Raw genomic sequence first — 16,961 nt, 5'->3', positions numbered from 1 at the left:
CCTTTTTATAATCTGTATATTTTCACTTTAACACAAAGACAGCATTTTTTCTTTATATATGTTGACCTATCACTATTGAGCTTTAGCCAAAGTTATACCTGTTTGTATTTTAAAACTGAACCTTGATTTGTTGAAAAAAATATTATTGAAGAACAGATTCAATTTTTACAAATTAAATATATTTTTACATGCTACTTAAAATATAGCTGTTTTATAGACTGAAGGTTCATATGTTTGTTGTTTTAAAACATTGAGCAATTTAAATGTGACATAACTTTCCATAATGTAACAGAAATAGACATACAACCTAGCCAGTGTGGTTCAGTGGATTGAACATCTTCCCATGAACTGAGAGGTCCCAGTTCAATTCCCAGTCAGAGCACATAGCGGGTTTTGGGCTTGATCTCAGTAGGGGGCATGCAGGAGGCAGCTGATTATTGTTTCTCTCTCACATCAATATTTCTATCTCTCTCTTCCTTCCTCTCTCTCTAAAAATGTTTTTTAAAAAAGAAAGAAAGAAATAGACATGCAGACAGACCAAAGAAAAGCATTTCTACTAAGGACACATGGGAGAGGCAGAAACCAGAAAAGAAGAAACTGGGTAGAACAAATATACAGATTATAAAAAGGAATACTCTAAAAGTGATATCCTTGAGTATATTTTAATGACACATATAAAAAATATAAAGCACACAGAATTTCAAAACACTACATAATTGTAAAAGAACTAAATTTATATATAGATAAATGCACTGATTGCCTGATGCAGGTATTAGCATATAACATCCAGGGAGAAAGTCAGGAATGGTATGTGGTAGATGGAACCTGGTGAGATTCCCCCAGAACAGTAGTGAGGGGATTGTAATAGTGCCAAACTGGTTTAAAAACAACTTAAAATACTTACAGTTATTTCTCCAAAGAATATCATTGTCATTCTGGTAATGACTGAGAGTTCAGTAATGTGACTAGATTACTATATAGACAAACAAAAATTCCAGAAATATTTAGCTTTATTTTAATGGGAATTTTTCTTTAGGGCCAGAATATTTCACCAGATTTTCAAAGAGTTTATGACACTAAAATGGTTAAGAAACTCTGAAGTGGAAAATGTAAGAAAAAAGATCCCATTCATGGTGGCTAATACATAAATAAATATAAGGAATAACTTTAACAAATGATTCTGAGGCTCTCTGTAAAGAAAACTTCAAAACTTTCTTCAGAGATAAAAGAAAACAAATCAAAGGAAAATAATACAGCATTTCTGGATAGGTAAACTGAATATTGTGATATGAATATTTTTAAATTTATGTTTAATGCAATTTCAATCAAAATTCTAGTGGCATTTTTTTAAACTTCATTTTTAAACTGACAAAAATAGCTTAAACTTTTAGGGGGGAAATAAATAGAGCAGTGCCTGCATGATGTTAAGATGTTATATAACCTAAATAATTAAAATAGAATGATATTGGTGCATGGATAGATAGAACAAACAATGAAGCCAAAGAGATGACTCAGAAATGGACTCAGATATATAAGAACTTATATAAGAAACAGAGATGCATCAACTATCAATGAGAAAGAGGTGGTTATTCAGTCAACTGATGTTAGAAAATGATGGGTCAGCTCTTTGGGGAAAATATCAATTTAGATTATCACCTTACATTATCAAAACTATTGAAGACTGGTTAAATATTTAAATATTCAGATTAACATTCGATTTTGGGAAAAGATCTAAACTTTCTAAACATAAATTCAATGAAAGAATTGACAAAGAAAATGACTACTTACATAGACATATACTACATTCAAATATAAAACTACATACACATGTAACACATATGTGTCAAAAAACACAGAAGGAAATTAAAAGAAGGAAAACAAACTGAGAAAATATTTGCAACCATTATTAGAAACATAGGGTCAATGTTGCTAAAAAGAGCTTATACAAATTATCAGGACAAACACTAAAGTCCCGATAGAAAAATGGGTAAAAGCAATGAGTAGATGTTACAAAAGAGGAAATATAGATGTTTAATAAAACATGAATAATATCTAACCTCTGTTACAATAAGAAAGATACCATTTTTCAACAAATAGTCATTTTTTAAAGACAATGCCAAGTGCTTTCTCCACATGGGAGCAGCAAGACAGGAACTCTGATGTCATCCTGCAAACCGTTTTGACTCTTCCAGAAAGGAATTTGGAAAAATCAAGAGCCTTAAACATGACCAGTTTATTTTACCTGGTAATTTTGTTTCTAGGAATCTTACCTTAAGAAATAAACTGAGGCTTGGCCGGTGTGGGCCAGTGTGGGCCGGTGTGGCTCAATGGATTGAGCATTATCCCATGGACTGAGAGGTTCCAGTTCGAGTCCCAGTCAGGGCATGTGCCCAGATTGCAGGCTCGATCCCCAGTGTGGGGTGTGCAGGAGGCAGCAGATTAATGTTTCTCTCTCACATCGATGTTTCTATCTCTCTCTTCCTTCCTCTCTCTCTAAAAAAATCAATAAAAACATATTTTAAAAAAAAGATATAAACTGAGGTATAGATAAAGTTTTATGCATAAAAATTTTCATCACATAACTATTTATAGTAGGGAAAGGTCAAATAAGTAATAGCATGGAAAATGATATAGACAGTAGTGTGACCTTAAGAAATAATTTTACTGGCATGATAATGTGCTTATGAAATATGTTAAGTTTTAACCTGTAGGATACCAATGTATATCTCACCTATATAAAAGATTACATACTTTAATGATATACATCCAAATTTTAACAGAGGACAACCCCATACAGTAGATTATGGATGAGTTATGTTTTATTTTTTAGTGCATACGTATGTTTTCCCACAGTAAGTAAGAATGGCTTTGAAAACATTAGCATACAAAGGAACAGTTTTTTCTAGGCATTTCTTAAAAATGTTATGACCACTAACATGGTAGTCAAAAGACATTGTTCAGTGAATTGAACACAGTTGAAATATTGCCCCCAAGAGCTACAGTTCCAAATGGAATAAACATGACCAGAACCAAACCAGCTTACATAAGCTTCTTGTTGGATTTTTAAACTTAGAAATTTTTCAAAAATATCAGGAGATCAAACAAAACCCAACTTTCTCTTATTGCAATTCTTGTTATTTTAACAGACGTTAAGAAAGACATAGCTTTCCTTTCCTAACCATAAGTGATTTGTTTTTGTGCAGATTTGTCTATCTGGAGCTTCCGACTGCTGCCAAGACGCCTTGTACCAGGTTCCGCTGGTGGCAGCCTGTGTTCTCAGGGGAGGACTATGACCAGTGGGCAGTCGATGACATCATCATTCTGTCAGAAAAGCAAAAACAGATCATCCCAGTTGTTAACCCAACTTTACCCCAGGTATTTTTTGCATGTCTGAACTCCAAGAAGGCAATTATAAAAGGGATGGGAGTAGAGAACTCCTCACTTCCCTAATGATTTAGTGCTTAGTGCTTGAACATATAATATAAGTTTCCTGTGTTTGCACTTAGTTTTATTGTTTGCATGTAATTTTTTGTTACCTCTTTATGCCACTAGTTTCCAGGTTATTTAGATGTAAAAATAATAATAATAACTCCGAAATCTGGCAAAGTCATCAAGCGTGATTTTTAGTGTGTTTATAAAATTAGATACACAGTGGCAAAATACTTATAGTTGTTAAATCATCAGAAGAAATAATTCATGGCAGTAAAAAAAATCTGTTAAGGATCCTGCTGTGTTTCTCTGTAAATACAAATGGTACATGGCTCTGCGTATCATAAACTGAAAATCCCTTTCCTGTTTTCAAAGCTATCAAATTGCCTTTCTGTGTTGTTTGTATTGTTTCTATTAGAACTTTTATGAGAAGCCAGCTTTTGACTACCCTATGAATCAAATGAGTGTGTGGTTGATGTTGGCTAATGAAGGAATGGTTAAAAACGAAACTTTCTGCTCTGCCACGCCATCAGCCATGGTATTTGGAAAATCAGATGGGGATCGATTTGCAGTAACTCGAGATTTGACTCTGAAACCTGGATATGTGCTACAGTTCAAGGTATGTATGCACAAACTTCTTCCCCAGGCAGGTCAAGAAGCAAAATATCTTACATACTTATAAGTAAAATTGACAAAGAATGCAAATGTTTCATATGCTATTAAAGAAGGTTCAATAATCTTAAAATCTTAAGCTTTTTAGTTCCACCTATAAGGAAACAGATAATCTTTTTTTCATGAGCCCCAAAGTTATAGCTATGTCATTGTATTTCTTTAAGTGCTCATGGAACGCTACTAGAATTAAAAAGAAAATTAACTTGTAGGACTTCAGTATGATTGTGACAATGAATCCCATGTTTCTGAGTCATAGTACGTAAGTTCTCCCTTTCAACTTACCTTTGCCTTTAGGACTTGTGAGTTATTTTATGTTTTTACTGTAGCGTTTTCAAACAATTATTTTTCCTTTGATTCTGTAAATTTTTACTTTAATTATCATTGCCCTCTTAAAAGCTTGTTGTTCTTCAGCACTGTGATAACATGTCAACATGTATAGCAAGTATTCACTTTGACAAGCTCTTTTTTTAGAAACCTAATCAAAATTTCATTGTGTTTATGATAAAATCCCATTGGTGAATTCTGGGGTCGAAAGTAATGCAGTTTTAATGAACTAGCACAACTACATGGTCCTTACATAACGGCAGGATTCACATGCTAAATAATTTACCAATGGAATTATTAATGAGATCAGATGTTTATAGGCAACTGTTCAAATATAATTTCCACAAGTCTGTAGACAAGGCAGTTGATTAGTGAACTGTTATCCTTCTCTGTTTAGATTTTGATGCTAAACTACAATGAAAAAACCATGAAAGACAGTATATGACTCTATATTATTTGTTGATACTGTCTAAAGTGGTAACAACATAACAGCAATAGCAAATACATTGCCAGAACACTATGCTGTTTCTCCTCTGACACTTTTTATTTAATTAGTCATAAAATCAGAGTAGTATAAGTTTTAAAGTCTGCAAGATGATATTCTGAAGTTTACAAAATCTAAATTTAAAAAAACATTATTAAATGTTTCAAGTATTTAAACAACCAATAAGAATGCATAATGCCTAAGAAAAATCTCAATCCTCGAATCACACCAGCAGAATACTATTGATTTGTGACTGTTAGTAATAATAGATATGCAATATGGGTCTTTCAGGGATTGGCAGCCAATATATATTTGCCATTTATAGAAGAACTTGGTGTCATTTTTACAAAAATGTGCAGTGCTGATACAGCTTATGTGCTTGTCAAACACTATGTGCTAGAAATATGGAGACGAAAAATATGTCCCTAGTCCTCAAGGATCTCAGAAACTAGTAAGTGAGCCAGAAAAGTGAACAGTCACAGTACAGTCAAAGGAGTATTGTAATAGAAACAGGCTTTGATGCTATGGAAGTACCTATCATAGTGCCTAGGATGTGGCAGGTGCTCCAAAAATATGTTAGTTGAACAAATGGGTGGGTGGATGGATAGATGGATGGATGGATGGATGAGTTAAAATTGGAAGTCTCTGTAAATACAGGACTTAGCCAGCTGTATAAAGGAGGGGGAGGAATTCCAGTTAGAAGGAAAAGAATGTGCAAATATATGAAAGTGCAAATGAGAATGGAAAATTTGGAAACTTTAAAGAGTTTAGAAAATGTACCACAGAGGTGACAACGTTGATCCTAATTGGCTTTATATGACACACTAAGCAACTTGGACATTAACTCAAGAGCCATGAGTCATGGAAGATTTTTAATCCATTGAGTGCAAGAATCAGACCTGTGTTTTAGAAAGATCATTCTGGCAGCAGTATGGGTATTAACAGAAGAGGAAACTAGAATCAATAAGTATATTCATTCATTTATTCAGCAAATATTTATAAAGCCTCTACTATGTGCCAGTGTCTATTCTAGGCTATGGAAAGAAATAAGAATGAGTGTGCACTGGAGTGGTGGAGGGTAACTGCTATTTTATAAAGGGTTGTCAAGTTAACTTCACTAATAAAATGACTTTTGAGATCTATAAAAAGTGAAATAGTGAGTCATGCAACTGTCTGGGAAATAGCATTCCAGACACAGGGAACAAAAAAACATAAAGGCCTTGAAATAAGAGTGTTCTTGGAAAAGTTCAAGAAATCACAGGACATCATTGTGACTAGAGCAAAGAGAGTGAGAAAAGGGAGACATGTAGAAAAAAATAGGGTTAGTCTTTGACTTCTGCTTTGAATAAAATGGCCAACAGAAGAGTGACATACTCTGACTGATGCTTCTAAAGGATCACTGGCAACTGTACCAGGAGTACACTGGCAGAGACAAGGGCAGAGACAGAAAAACAACTAGGCAACTATTACAATGATCCAAGTACAGTGATACCTCGGTTCTCGAACATAATTCGTTCCAGGAGGACGGTCGAGAACCAAATTGTTCGAGAACCGAAGCAATGAAACCCAATAGGAAATAATGGAAACTGGATTAATTCGTTCCAAACCCCAGAAAATGCCTATTTACTGGCCTAATTTGTATATAATATGTAGAAAAACATAAGTCTCAACAAGAAATAAAAGTGTACAGTATGTCTAAGGGTTAAATTCAGTGTAAAGCGTGACTCTCTCCACAAAGCGTGACTCTCTCCACAAAGCGTGACTCTCTCTCTGCACTCACACTGATGACGCAAGCAAGGCGCGCTGGGCCGAATGAACGCCATTCGGCTCAACTCGGCTCATCTCGGAAGTTCGAGTTCCAAATATTTGTTCGGATTCCAAGACAAAAGTTTCTCGAATCTCCTGGTCGAATACCGATTTGGTCGAAAGTCAAGGCGTTCGAGAACCGAGGTATCACTGTAATAGATGTTGAAAACCTGGACCTGTGTGATAGTAGAGGAGACAGAGAAAAGTGCTCAGACTGTTGGATGTACTTTGAGTAAAGTAAGGATGCAAGAGCAGTCCTCACAGTAAAAAATGAGGAGGCCAGATTAAGGCATAGCATAAGGTTATAAAAATAAGTAGGTGGGCCCTGGCCGGTTTGGCTCAGCGGTTAGAGCATCGGCCTGCAGTCCAGTCCGGAGAGACCCGGGTTCAGTTCCCGCTAAGGGCACGTACCTCGGTTGCAGTTTGTCCCTGGCCCTGGTTGGTTGTGCGGGTGGCGACCACTCGATGTGTCCTTTTCACATCGATGTTTCTCTCTCTCTCTTCCTCTCTCCCCCTCCCACTCTACCTGAACAAAAATGGAAAAATGTCCTCGGGTGAGGATGACTAAAAAAATAAAATAAAATAAAATAAATAAGTAGGTGGATATGAGAGATGTTAAAGGAATATAGTCCACAAGTGATTTATTGGTGACCTGTGGGTGATAGAATGGATTCTAGAATAAATCCCACATTTCTGGCTCCAGTCACTGAAACTGGAAATACAGGAAAAGGAAGATTGTTTTAGAGGGGTAGATGATGAGAACAGGGATGGACTTGTGGAATTATGGGTGCCTGTGGACTGCTGAGATGGAAATGCACAAGAAGCAGTTATGGATATTGTCCAATGAACTGGAGAGAGGCCATATCTGGGAGTCATAGGTATTCAGATGAAATTTGAAATTATGATTGTGAATGAGATTAGGGAGCATGTATAGAGTAAAAAGATAGGAAAGCCAATAGTTGAATCCTAGAAAACATCAATAGTTAAGAGGCAGGCTAAATTATCTATTTAAAAAAGCACAGCCCTGGCCAGTTTGGTTCAACAGTTAGAGCGTCGGCCTGCGGTCCGGAGAGACCCGGGTTCGGTTCCCGCTAAGGGCACGTACTTCGGTTGCAGTTTGTCCCCGGCCCTGGTTGGTCGTGCGGGTGGCAGCCACTCGATGTGTCCCTTCACATCGATGTTTCTCTCTCTCTCTCCCTTCCTCTCTCTCCCTCCCACTCTATCTGTACAAAAAATGGAAAAATATCCTCGGGTGAGGATAAAAAAAATAAAAAATAAAAAAAGCACAAACTTCTTACAGAACTCGAAGTTCTATTGACTTACTGACTTTAGAAACAATGGCAGTCATAAGTCTAAGCCAAAATGCTAACTATGTGTGACTCCTCTCACCACGGCAACCAATGGCTATGCTTACTAACGGGTAATGTATTAAGAGGAATTTGTGTTAGACAAGTTTAATCACACATCTGAAAGGGTCAAGTTTTTACTTATAGTCTTGACTTTTAACTATATAAACTTGGATTTATGAATTACAGTAAAAATTTTACTAGACAAATTGGAAAGGAAAAATATGGACTATTCTTTTATTGAATATGTTGCAGTGATATTCGTTAATAAATGTATATAGGTTTCAGGTGTGCAATTCTATAATACATCATCTATACATTGTATTGTATGTTCACTACCAAAAGTCAAGTCTCCTTCCATCATAATTTATCCTCCCATACTCTCTTCTACCTCCCCCCAACCCCTTTTCCCTCTCGTAACCACCATGCTGTTGTCTGTGACTGTAAGGTTTTCTTTCTGCTTAATATTTTTTCATCCAGTCCCATAACCCCTCTCCCCAGTGAAAGCTATCAGTCATATGAGTGAATTCATATGGTTTTTGTCTTTCACTGACTGGCTTATTTCACTTAGCATACTGCTCTCCAGGTCCATCCATGCTGTCGCAAAAAGTAAGAGTTCCTTCTTTTTTAAGGCCGAGTAGTATTCCGTTGTGCAAATGTAGCATAGCTTCTTTATCCAGTCATCTACTGATGGACATTTGGACTGCTTCCAAATCTTGGTTAATAAACACTGCAATGAACATAGGGGGTGCATATGTTCTTTCAAATCAGTGTTTTGGGCTTCTTTAGATATAGTTCCAGAAGTGGAATTGCTGGGTCATAAGGCAGTTCTATTTTTATATTTTGAGGAAACTCCATACAGTAAACCCTCGATTCTTCAGACCTTGATTTAACAGACTTAGGATTTAATGGACAAAATTTCCAATCCATATGTTACATGTGAAAATTAACACCTCAGCCCTGGCTGGTTTAGCTCAGCGGTTAGAGCCTTGGCCTGCAGACCAGGGACCGGCTTCAGTTCCTGCTAAGGGCATGTGCCTAGGCTGTAGTTTGTCCCCAGCCCCAGTTGGGGTCATGTGGGTGGCAACCACTCCATGTGTCTCTCACACATTGATGTTTCTCTCTCTCTTCCTCCCTCTCTCCCTCCTGCTCTATCTGAAGAAAAATACAAAATGTCCTTGATTGAGGATAAAAGAAAAAAGAAGAAGAAAATTAACACCCTGTTAATTTTAAAATGCTTTTAACCAAGATTTGCTTATAATTAAATTAACAGGTTATTTTTTGTGATTAATTTGCTATTATTTTTAACAAATATTAGTGATTAGGCCATATGTTGGAAAAAACACTATAGTAATTTCACCAACATAAATAAATATTACATATCTACAACTATAATCTACATATTTAAATCAAGAATCACCACTCATAGACAGTGTTCAGCGAATGATTAGCACGTAATCACACTGTGTCACACAGGGCAATTGGTTCTGTTGTCATGTGGCATGACTTCCTGCAGCAGTTTTAATGTGTGCCAGCCCAGGTCCCAATGTGCACTAAGCCACATCCCAGCTGTATGCATTTGTTTACTAACAGTAACTGGTGACAGCATACATTTATTAGACCTATTCAGTATAAATTTAAAATTACAGTGATACAGATAGAAAACTTTTCTGTAAAATTAAACTTTTCATCCAAACAATTTTAATTATATAAACATATCTATATAAGTAAAAACAGGGAAACTAATTTGTCCATTTTTTAACATACACATTCGGAAAACCTATTTTATTTTATAACTGACTTTTGGCTTTTCCGGATACCCTCTCGCCTGAATTAGTCCATTATATCAAGGTTTTACTGTACTATTCTCTACAATGGCTGAACCAATCTGCATTCCTACCAACAGCGCAAAAGGGTTCTCTTTTCTCTACATCCTTGCCAACACTTGTTTCTTGATTTATTGACTATAGCCATTCTGACAGGTGTGAGGTGATATCACATTGTGGCTTCAATTTGCATGTCTTTGATGACTGGTGACATTAAGTATCTTTACAGGCCTATTGGCTATCTGTATGTCCTCATTGGCTATCTGTATGTCCTCATTGGAAAAATATCTATATAGGTCATTTGCCCATTGTTTAATTGGATTGTTTGGGGGTTTTTTGGTGTTAACTTATATATAAGTTCTTTATAAATTTTGGGTATAAACTCCTTATCAGATGTATCATTAATTAATATATTCTCCCATACAGTGGATTGTCTTTATTTTGTTGACAGTTTTCATTGCTGTGCTAAAATGTTTTAGTTTCATTTATCTCCACTTTTCAATTTTTTTCTTTTGTCTTCCTTGCCTGAGGAGATATATCAGAAAAAATATTGCTATAGGAAATGTTCGAGATTTTACTGCCTATGTTTTCTTCTAGGGTTTTTATAGTTTCACTTAAGTCTTTAATACACTTTGAGTTTATTCTTGTGTATGATGTAAGTTGGTGGTCTACTTTCACTTTTTTGCATGTACCTTTCCAATTGTCCCAACACCTTTTATTGAATAGACTATCTTTACCCTATTGTATGTTCTTGCCTCCTTTGTCAAATATTAATTAACCATAAAGGTGCGGGTTAATTTCTGGGCTCTCTATTATGTTCCATATATATATATATATATATATATGCCAACAACATGATATTTTTATTACTATGGCTTTGTAGTATAGTTTGATATTAGGTAGCATGATACCTCCAAATTTGTTCCTTTCTCAAGATTGCTATGGCTATTCGGGTCTTTTGTGGTTTCATATACATTTTTTGAAAATTTGTTCTAGGTTCTGTGAAATACACCATTGGTTTTTGCATTTTATCTATAGATTGCTTTGGGCAGTATGGACATTTTATTATGTTAATTCTTCCTACCCATGAATATAGAATATACATCCATTTATTTGTATCTTCTTCAGTTTCTCTCTTCACGGTCTTACAATTTTCTGAGTACAGGTCTTTTACATCCTTGGTTAAATTTATTCCTAGGTTTTTTTTAATCAGTTATGAGTGGGATTTTTTTTTTAGATTCCCTTTATGATAGTTCATTACTGGTGTATAAAAATACAACTGATTTCTGGATATTTATTTTGTATACTGCTACTTTACTGAATTCATTTATCAGTTCCAGTAGTGTTTTTTTAATCCTCACCCAAGGGTATTTATCTTCATATAGAGTGGGAGAGGGGGAGAGAGAGAGAGAAAGAAACATTGATGTGAGTGACACACATCAACCACTTGGTTGCCTCCCGCACACCCCCGACCAGGGCTGGGGATGAACCACAACCAAGTTACGAGTCCTTGACCAGAATCAAACCTGAGACTCATTGGTCTGAGGGCCAATGCTTTAACTGCTAACCAAACTGAACAGGGCAGTTCCAGTAGATTTTTTGATGGAATCTTTAGGGTTCTCTATGTACAGTATAATGTCATCTGCAAATAATGACAGTATTACTTTTTTCTTTCCAATTTAGATGCTTTTTATTTCTTCTTGTCCAATTTTTGTGGCTAGGACTTCCAGTACTATGCTTAATAAGAGTTGTGAAAACATATATCTCTGTTTTGTTCCCAATCTTAACAAAAATGCTTATAGTTTTTGCCGACTGAGTATGATGTTGGCTGTGGCCTTTTTTATGTTGAGGTATGCATCCTCTATTTACACTTCGCTGAGAATTTTTATCATAAATGGGTGCTAGCTTTTATCAAATGCTTTTTCTGCATCTATTGATATGATCATGTGCTTTTTATCCTTCATTTTGTTTATGTGGTGTATCACATTTATTGATTTGGAGATATAGTACCAATCTTATATCCCCGAAACAAATTCCACTCTATCATAGTGTATAATTTTTTAATGTATTACTGGATCCAGTTTGCTAATATTTTGTTGAGGGTTTTAGCATCTATGTTCATTTATAATTTTCTTTCTTTGTAGTATCTTTATCTGGTTTTATGCTGGCTCATAACATGAGCTTGGGAGCCTTCCCTCCTCTTGAATTTTGTGGAATAGTTTGAGAAGGATAAGTATTAGTTCTTCTTTGAATGTTTGGTAAGTCACCTGTAAAGCCATGTGGTCTAGGACTTTTGTTTGTTGGGAGTGTTTTGATTACTGCTTCAAGTTCACTAGCTATAATCTGTCTATTCAGATTCTCTGATTCTCCTGATTCAGTTTTGGAAGATTGTATATTTCTAGGAATTTATTCATTTCCTCCAGATTGTCCAATTTGTTGTCATATAAACATTCATAATATTTTCTTAAAATCCTTTATATTTCTTTGATGTCAAAGAAATACAAAGCCTCTTTCATTTTTTACTTTGTTTATTTGCATCAGCTTTTTTTTATTTATGTGTCTGCTGAAAGGTTTGTCAATCTCATTATCTTATCAAAGAACTAGCTCTTGGTTTCATAGATTTTTTGTATTTTTTTAGACTCTATTTTGTTTATTTATTCTTTGATCTTTATTATTTCCTTCCTTCTACTCACTTTGGGCTTTGTTGTTGTTTTTTCAAGTTCCTTTATATGTAAAGTTAGATTCTTTATTTATTATTTTTCTTGTTTCTTGAGATAGGACTGTAATGCTATGAATTTTCCCTTTAGACTGCTTTCACTGTATCCCATAGATTTGGGGTAGTTGTGTTCTCATTTTTATTTTTGTTTCAAGGTATCATTTGATGTTTCCTTTGATCTCATTGTTAACTCATTCATTGCTTGGTAACATGTTATTTAGCTTTCAGGTCTTTGTAGATTTTTCAGTTTTTTTTCTTGAGATTGATTTCTAGTTTCATGCCATTATGGTCAGAGAAGATGGTTGATATGATTTCAGTCATCTTAAATTTATTGAGACTTGTTTTGTGCCCTAGCATGTGGTCTATTCTAGAAAATATTCCATGTGTACTTGAAAAGAATGTATATTCTGCTGCATTGGGGTGAAATGCTGTGAAGATATCAATTAAATCCATCTGATCTACCTTGTCATTTGAGGCCACTGTTTCCTTGTTGATTTTCTGTCTGGACAATCTACCCATTGATGTCAATGGGGTGTTAAAATCTCCTACTTTGATTGTATTACTGTCAATCTCTCCATTTATGTCCATCAAGATTTGCTGTACATATTTAGGTGCTCCTATGGTGGGTGCATAAATGTTTACAAGGGTCATATCCTTCTGTTGGATTGCTTCCTTTATCAGTATGTAATGTCCTTCTTTGTTTCCTTATGACTTTTGTTTTGAAGTCTATTTAGTTAGACATAAGTATTGCTACCCCAGTTTTTCTTTCTTTCCCTTTGCATGAAATATCTTTTTCCATTCCTATACTTCTAGTCTGTGTGTATGTTTTGTTTTGAGGTGGGTCTCTTGTATATATGGTTTTCTTTTCTTTTTTTTTTTTTGTTTGTTTGTTTATTTTTTATTGATTAATTTTTGTTACAGATGTTTCTCCTTTTTCCCCCACTGATTCCCCCTCCCCCTCCCTCCCTGCCCCTTCCCCAGATTGTTGTCCATGTCCACTGTTCATGCATACATGCTTGTATAAGTTCTGTGGTTCATCCCTCCCCCACCTCCCCACTCCTTAGGGGATTGTCAGTCTGTACCCCACTTCTGCGTCTCTGGGACTACCCCATTCCTCAAACTGGTATGTTCATTATATCCCACAAATAAGTGAGATCATATGAAACTTGTCTTTCTCTGTTTGGCTTGTTTCACTTAGGATGATACTTTCGAGGTCCCTCCATGTAGTCTCAAAGGATAAGAGATCTTTCTTTCTTACAGCTGCATAGTACTCCATTGTGTATATGTACCACAGCTTTTTGATCTATTCGTCTACTGATGGAGATTTGGGCTGTTTCTAGATCTTAGCGATTGTAAATAGTGCTGCTACAAAGATGGGGGTACATATATTCTTTCTGATTGATGTTTTATGCTTCTTAGGGTATATTTCTAGAAGTGGGATCACTGGGTCAAATGGAAGACCAATTTTTAATTTTTTGAGGTGACACCATATTGTTTCCCATAGTGGCTGCACCAGTCTGCATTCCCACCAGCAGTGCACTAGAGTCCCCTTTTCTCCACACCCTCGCCAACACTTGTTTGATGATTTGTTGATGGCGGCCATTCTGACAGGTGTGAGGTGATACCTCATTGTTGTTTTGATTTGCATCTCTCTGATGATTAGTCATATGTCTCTTAGCCATTTGTATGTCCTGTTTGGAGAGGTGTCTATTTAGTTCCTCTGCCCATTTTTTAATTGGATTCTTTGTCTTCCTTTTGTGGAGTTGTATGAGCACTCTATATGTATTGGAAATTAACCCCTTATCTGATATATCATTGGCGATTATGCTCTCCCATACAGTGGGTAACCTTTCCGTTTTGATGATTGTATCTTTCGCTGTGCAGAAGCTTTAGAGTTTGATGTAGTCCCATGTGTTCATTTTCTCCTTTGTTTCTATTGCCTTAGGTGATGTGTCAGTAAAAATTCTGCTGCGTGTGATGTCTGAAATTTTGTTGCCCACAGTCTCTTCTAGGATTTTTATGGATTCATGAGTTACATTTAAGTCTTTTATCCATTTTGAGTTTATTCTTATGTAGGGAGTAAGTTGATGGTCTAGTTTCATTTTTCTGCAAGTAGCTTTTCAATTTTCCCAGCACCATTTATTAAAGAGGCTGTCCTTACTCCACTGTATGCTTTTGCCACCTTTGTCAAATATTAATTGAGCATATTGCCTTGGGTCCATTTCTGGGTTCTCTATTCTGTTCCACTGGTCTATATACCTGTTCTTGTGCCAGTACCAGGCTGGTTTGATTATAGTGGCTTTGTAGTATAACCTGAAATCTGGTATTGTGATCCCTCCAACTTTGTTCTTCCTTTTCAAGATTGCTCTGGCTATTCGAGGCCTTTTTTGGTTTCATATGAACTTTTGAAGTAATTGTTCTAATTCTGTGAAGTATGCCGTTGGTATTTTGATGGGGATTGCGTTGAATCTATATATTGCTTTGGGTAATATGGACATTTTAATGATGTTAATTCTCCCAATCCATGAACAGGGTATGTGCTTCCACTTTTTTATATCTTGCTGTATTTCTTTTTTCAATGACCTGTAGTTTTCTGCGAACAGGTCCTTTATTTCTTTGGTTAAGCTTATTCCTAGGTATCTTAATTTTTTTGCCGCAATGGTAAATGGGATTGTTTGCTTAGTTTCTCTTTCTGTGAGTTCATCATTGGTGTATAAGAATGCCATCGATTTCTTGACATTAATTTTGTATCCTGCTACTTTGCCAAATTCATTTATTAAGTCTAGTAAACTTTTGGTGGAGTCTTTGGGGTTTTCTATGTACAGTATCATGTCATCTGCAAAAAATGACAATTTCACTTCCTCCTTTCCAATTTGGATCCCTTTTATTTTTTCTTCCTGTTGGTTTTATTTTCTTATCCATTCAGCTACTTTATATCTTTTTATTGGAGCATTTAAGCCATTTACATTTAAAATGATTATTGCCCTGGCCAGTTTGGCTCAGCAGTTAAACCGTCGGCCTGCGGTCCAGACAGACCCCAGTTCATTTCCCGCTAGGGGCACGTACCTCGGTTGCAGTTTGTCCTCGGCCCTGGTTGGGTCGTGTGGGTGGCAGCCACTCGATGTATCCCTTTCACGTCGATGTTTCTCTCTCTCTCTCTCTCCCTCCTACTCTATCTGAACAAAAAATGGAAAAATGTTCTCAGGTGAGGATAAAAAAAAATAATAATAAAGTGATTATTGATAAGTATGTATTTATTGCCATTTTATTCCTTTAACTGTGTTCCTCTGTTTTTTGTTTCTTTTTCTTCAAGCAGGCCTTTTAAAATTTCTTGTAATAGTCTGGCCAGTGTGGCTTAGTGGTTGAGCATTGACCCATGTACCAAGAGGTCATCTGTTTGATTCCCGGTCAGGACACATGCCCAGGTTGTGGGCCCAATCCCCAGTGGGGAGCATGCAGGAGGCGACCCTTTCCCTTCCTCTCTCTTTAAAATCAATAAAGGGAAAAACAATTTTTTAAAAATTTTTTTATAATACTGGTTTGGTAGTAACAAATTCCTTTAGCTTTTTCTTGTCTAGGAAGCTCTTTATTTCTCCCATTATAAACTATATTCTTGCTGGGTAAAATAATTTTGGTTGTAGGCCCTTGCTTTTCATTGTATTTGAATATTTCATGCCAGTCCCTTCTGGCCTGAAATGTTTCTGTTGAGAAATCAGTTGACAGTACAATGGGAGCACCCATGTAGGTAACTAATGGTTTCTTACGGCTTTTAAGATTATCTTTGTCTTTAAACTTTGCCATTTTAATTATGGTTTATCTTGATGTGGGCCTCTTTGGCTTCTTGTTTGGGACTCTCTGCCCTTCCTGGACTTGCGTGTCTTTTTTCTTTTCCAAGTTAGGGAAATTTTCAGTCATTATTTCTTTGAATAAGTTCTTGATCTCTTGTTCTCTCTCTTCTCCTTCTGGTACCCCTATGATGTGAATGTTGTTACCCTTTATATTGTCCAAAAGGTCCCTTAAACTACCCTAAGTTTTTTTAAGTTCTTTTTCCTTTTGGCTGCTCTGATTGCATGCTTTTTCCACCTTGTCTTCCAAATCACTGATTAGATTCTCTGCTTCATCCAACCTACTGTTTATTTTGTACAGTGTATTCCTCACTTCAGATGCTATATTATTCATTTCTGATGATTCTTTTTTGTGGTTTCTTTGTCCTTTTCATGTTGTTGTAGTTCTCATTAAGTTCCTCTTAGTTCTCACTATGTTCCTTGAGCATCCTTATAACCATTTTTCTAAACTTTATATCTGATTAATTGCTTGCCTCCATTTCATTTAGTTTTTTTTATGAAGATTTATTTTGT

The 16,961-nt window shown here is 35.8% G+C and overlaps 1 protein-coding gene across 2 annotated transcripts in view; it reads left to right on the top strand.

Moving 5' to 3' along the window:
- RELN (reelin) overlaps positions 1-16,961 on the top strand; it is a 576,569-nt gene that overhangs the window by 430,981 nt on the left and 128,627 nt on the right. For both annotated transcript variants that reach the window (XM_036246852.1, XM_036246851.1), the window contains exons 26-27: positions 3,204-3,375; positions 3,848-4,048. In XM_036246852.1, the coding sequence (XP_036102745.1) occupies positions 3,204-3,375; positions 3,848-4,048 (373 nt within the window). The remainder of the gene's footprint in view (positions 1-3,203; positions 3,376-3,847; positions 4,049-16,961) is intronic.

This window comes from Molossus molossus, unplaced genomic scaffold (genome assembly GCF_014108415.1).
Source record: "Molossus molossus isolate mMolMol1 unplaced genomic scaffold, mMolMol1.p scaffold_m16_p_7, whole genome shotgun sequence".
Taxonomy (NCBI): domain Eukaryota; kingdom Metazoa; phylum Chordata; class Mammalia; order Chiroptera; family Molossidae; genus Molossus; species Molossus molossus.
This window is presented reverse-complemented; position numbering and strand designations above follow the sequence as displayed.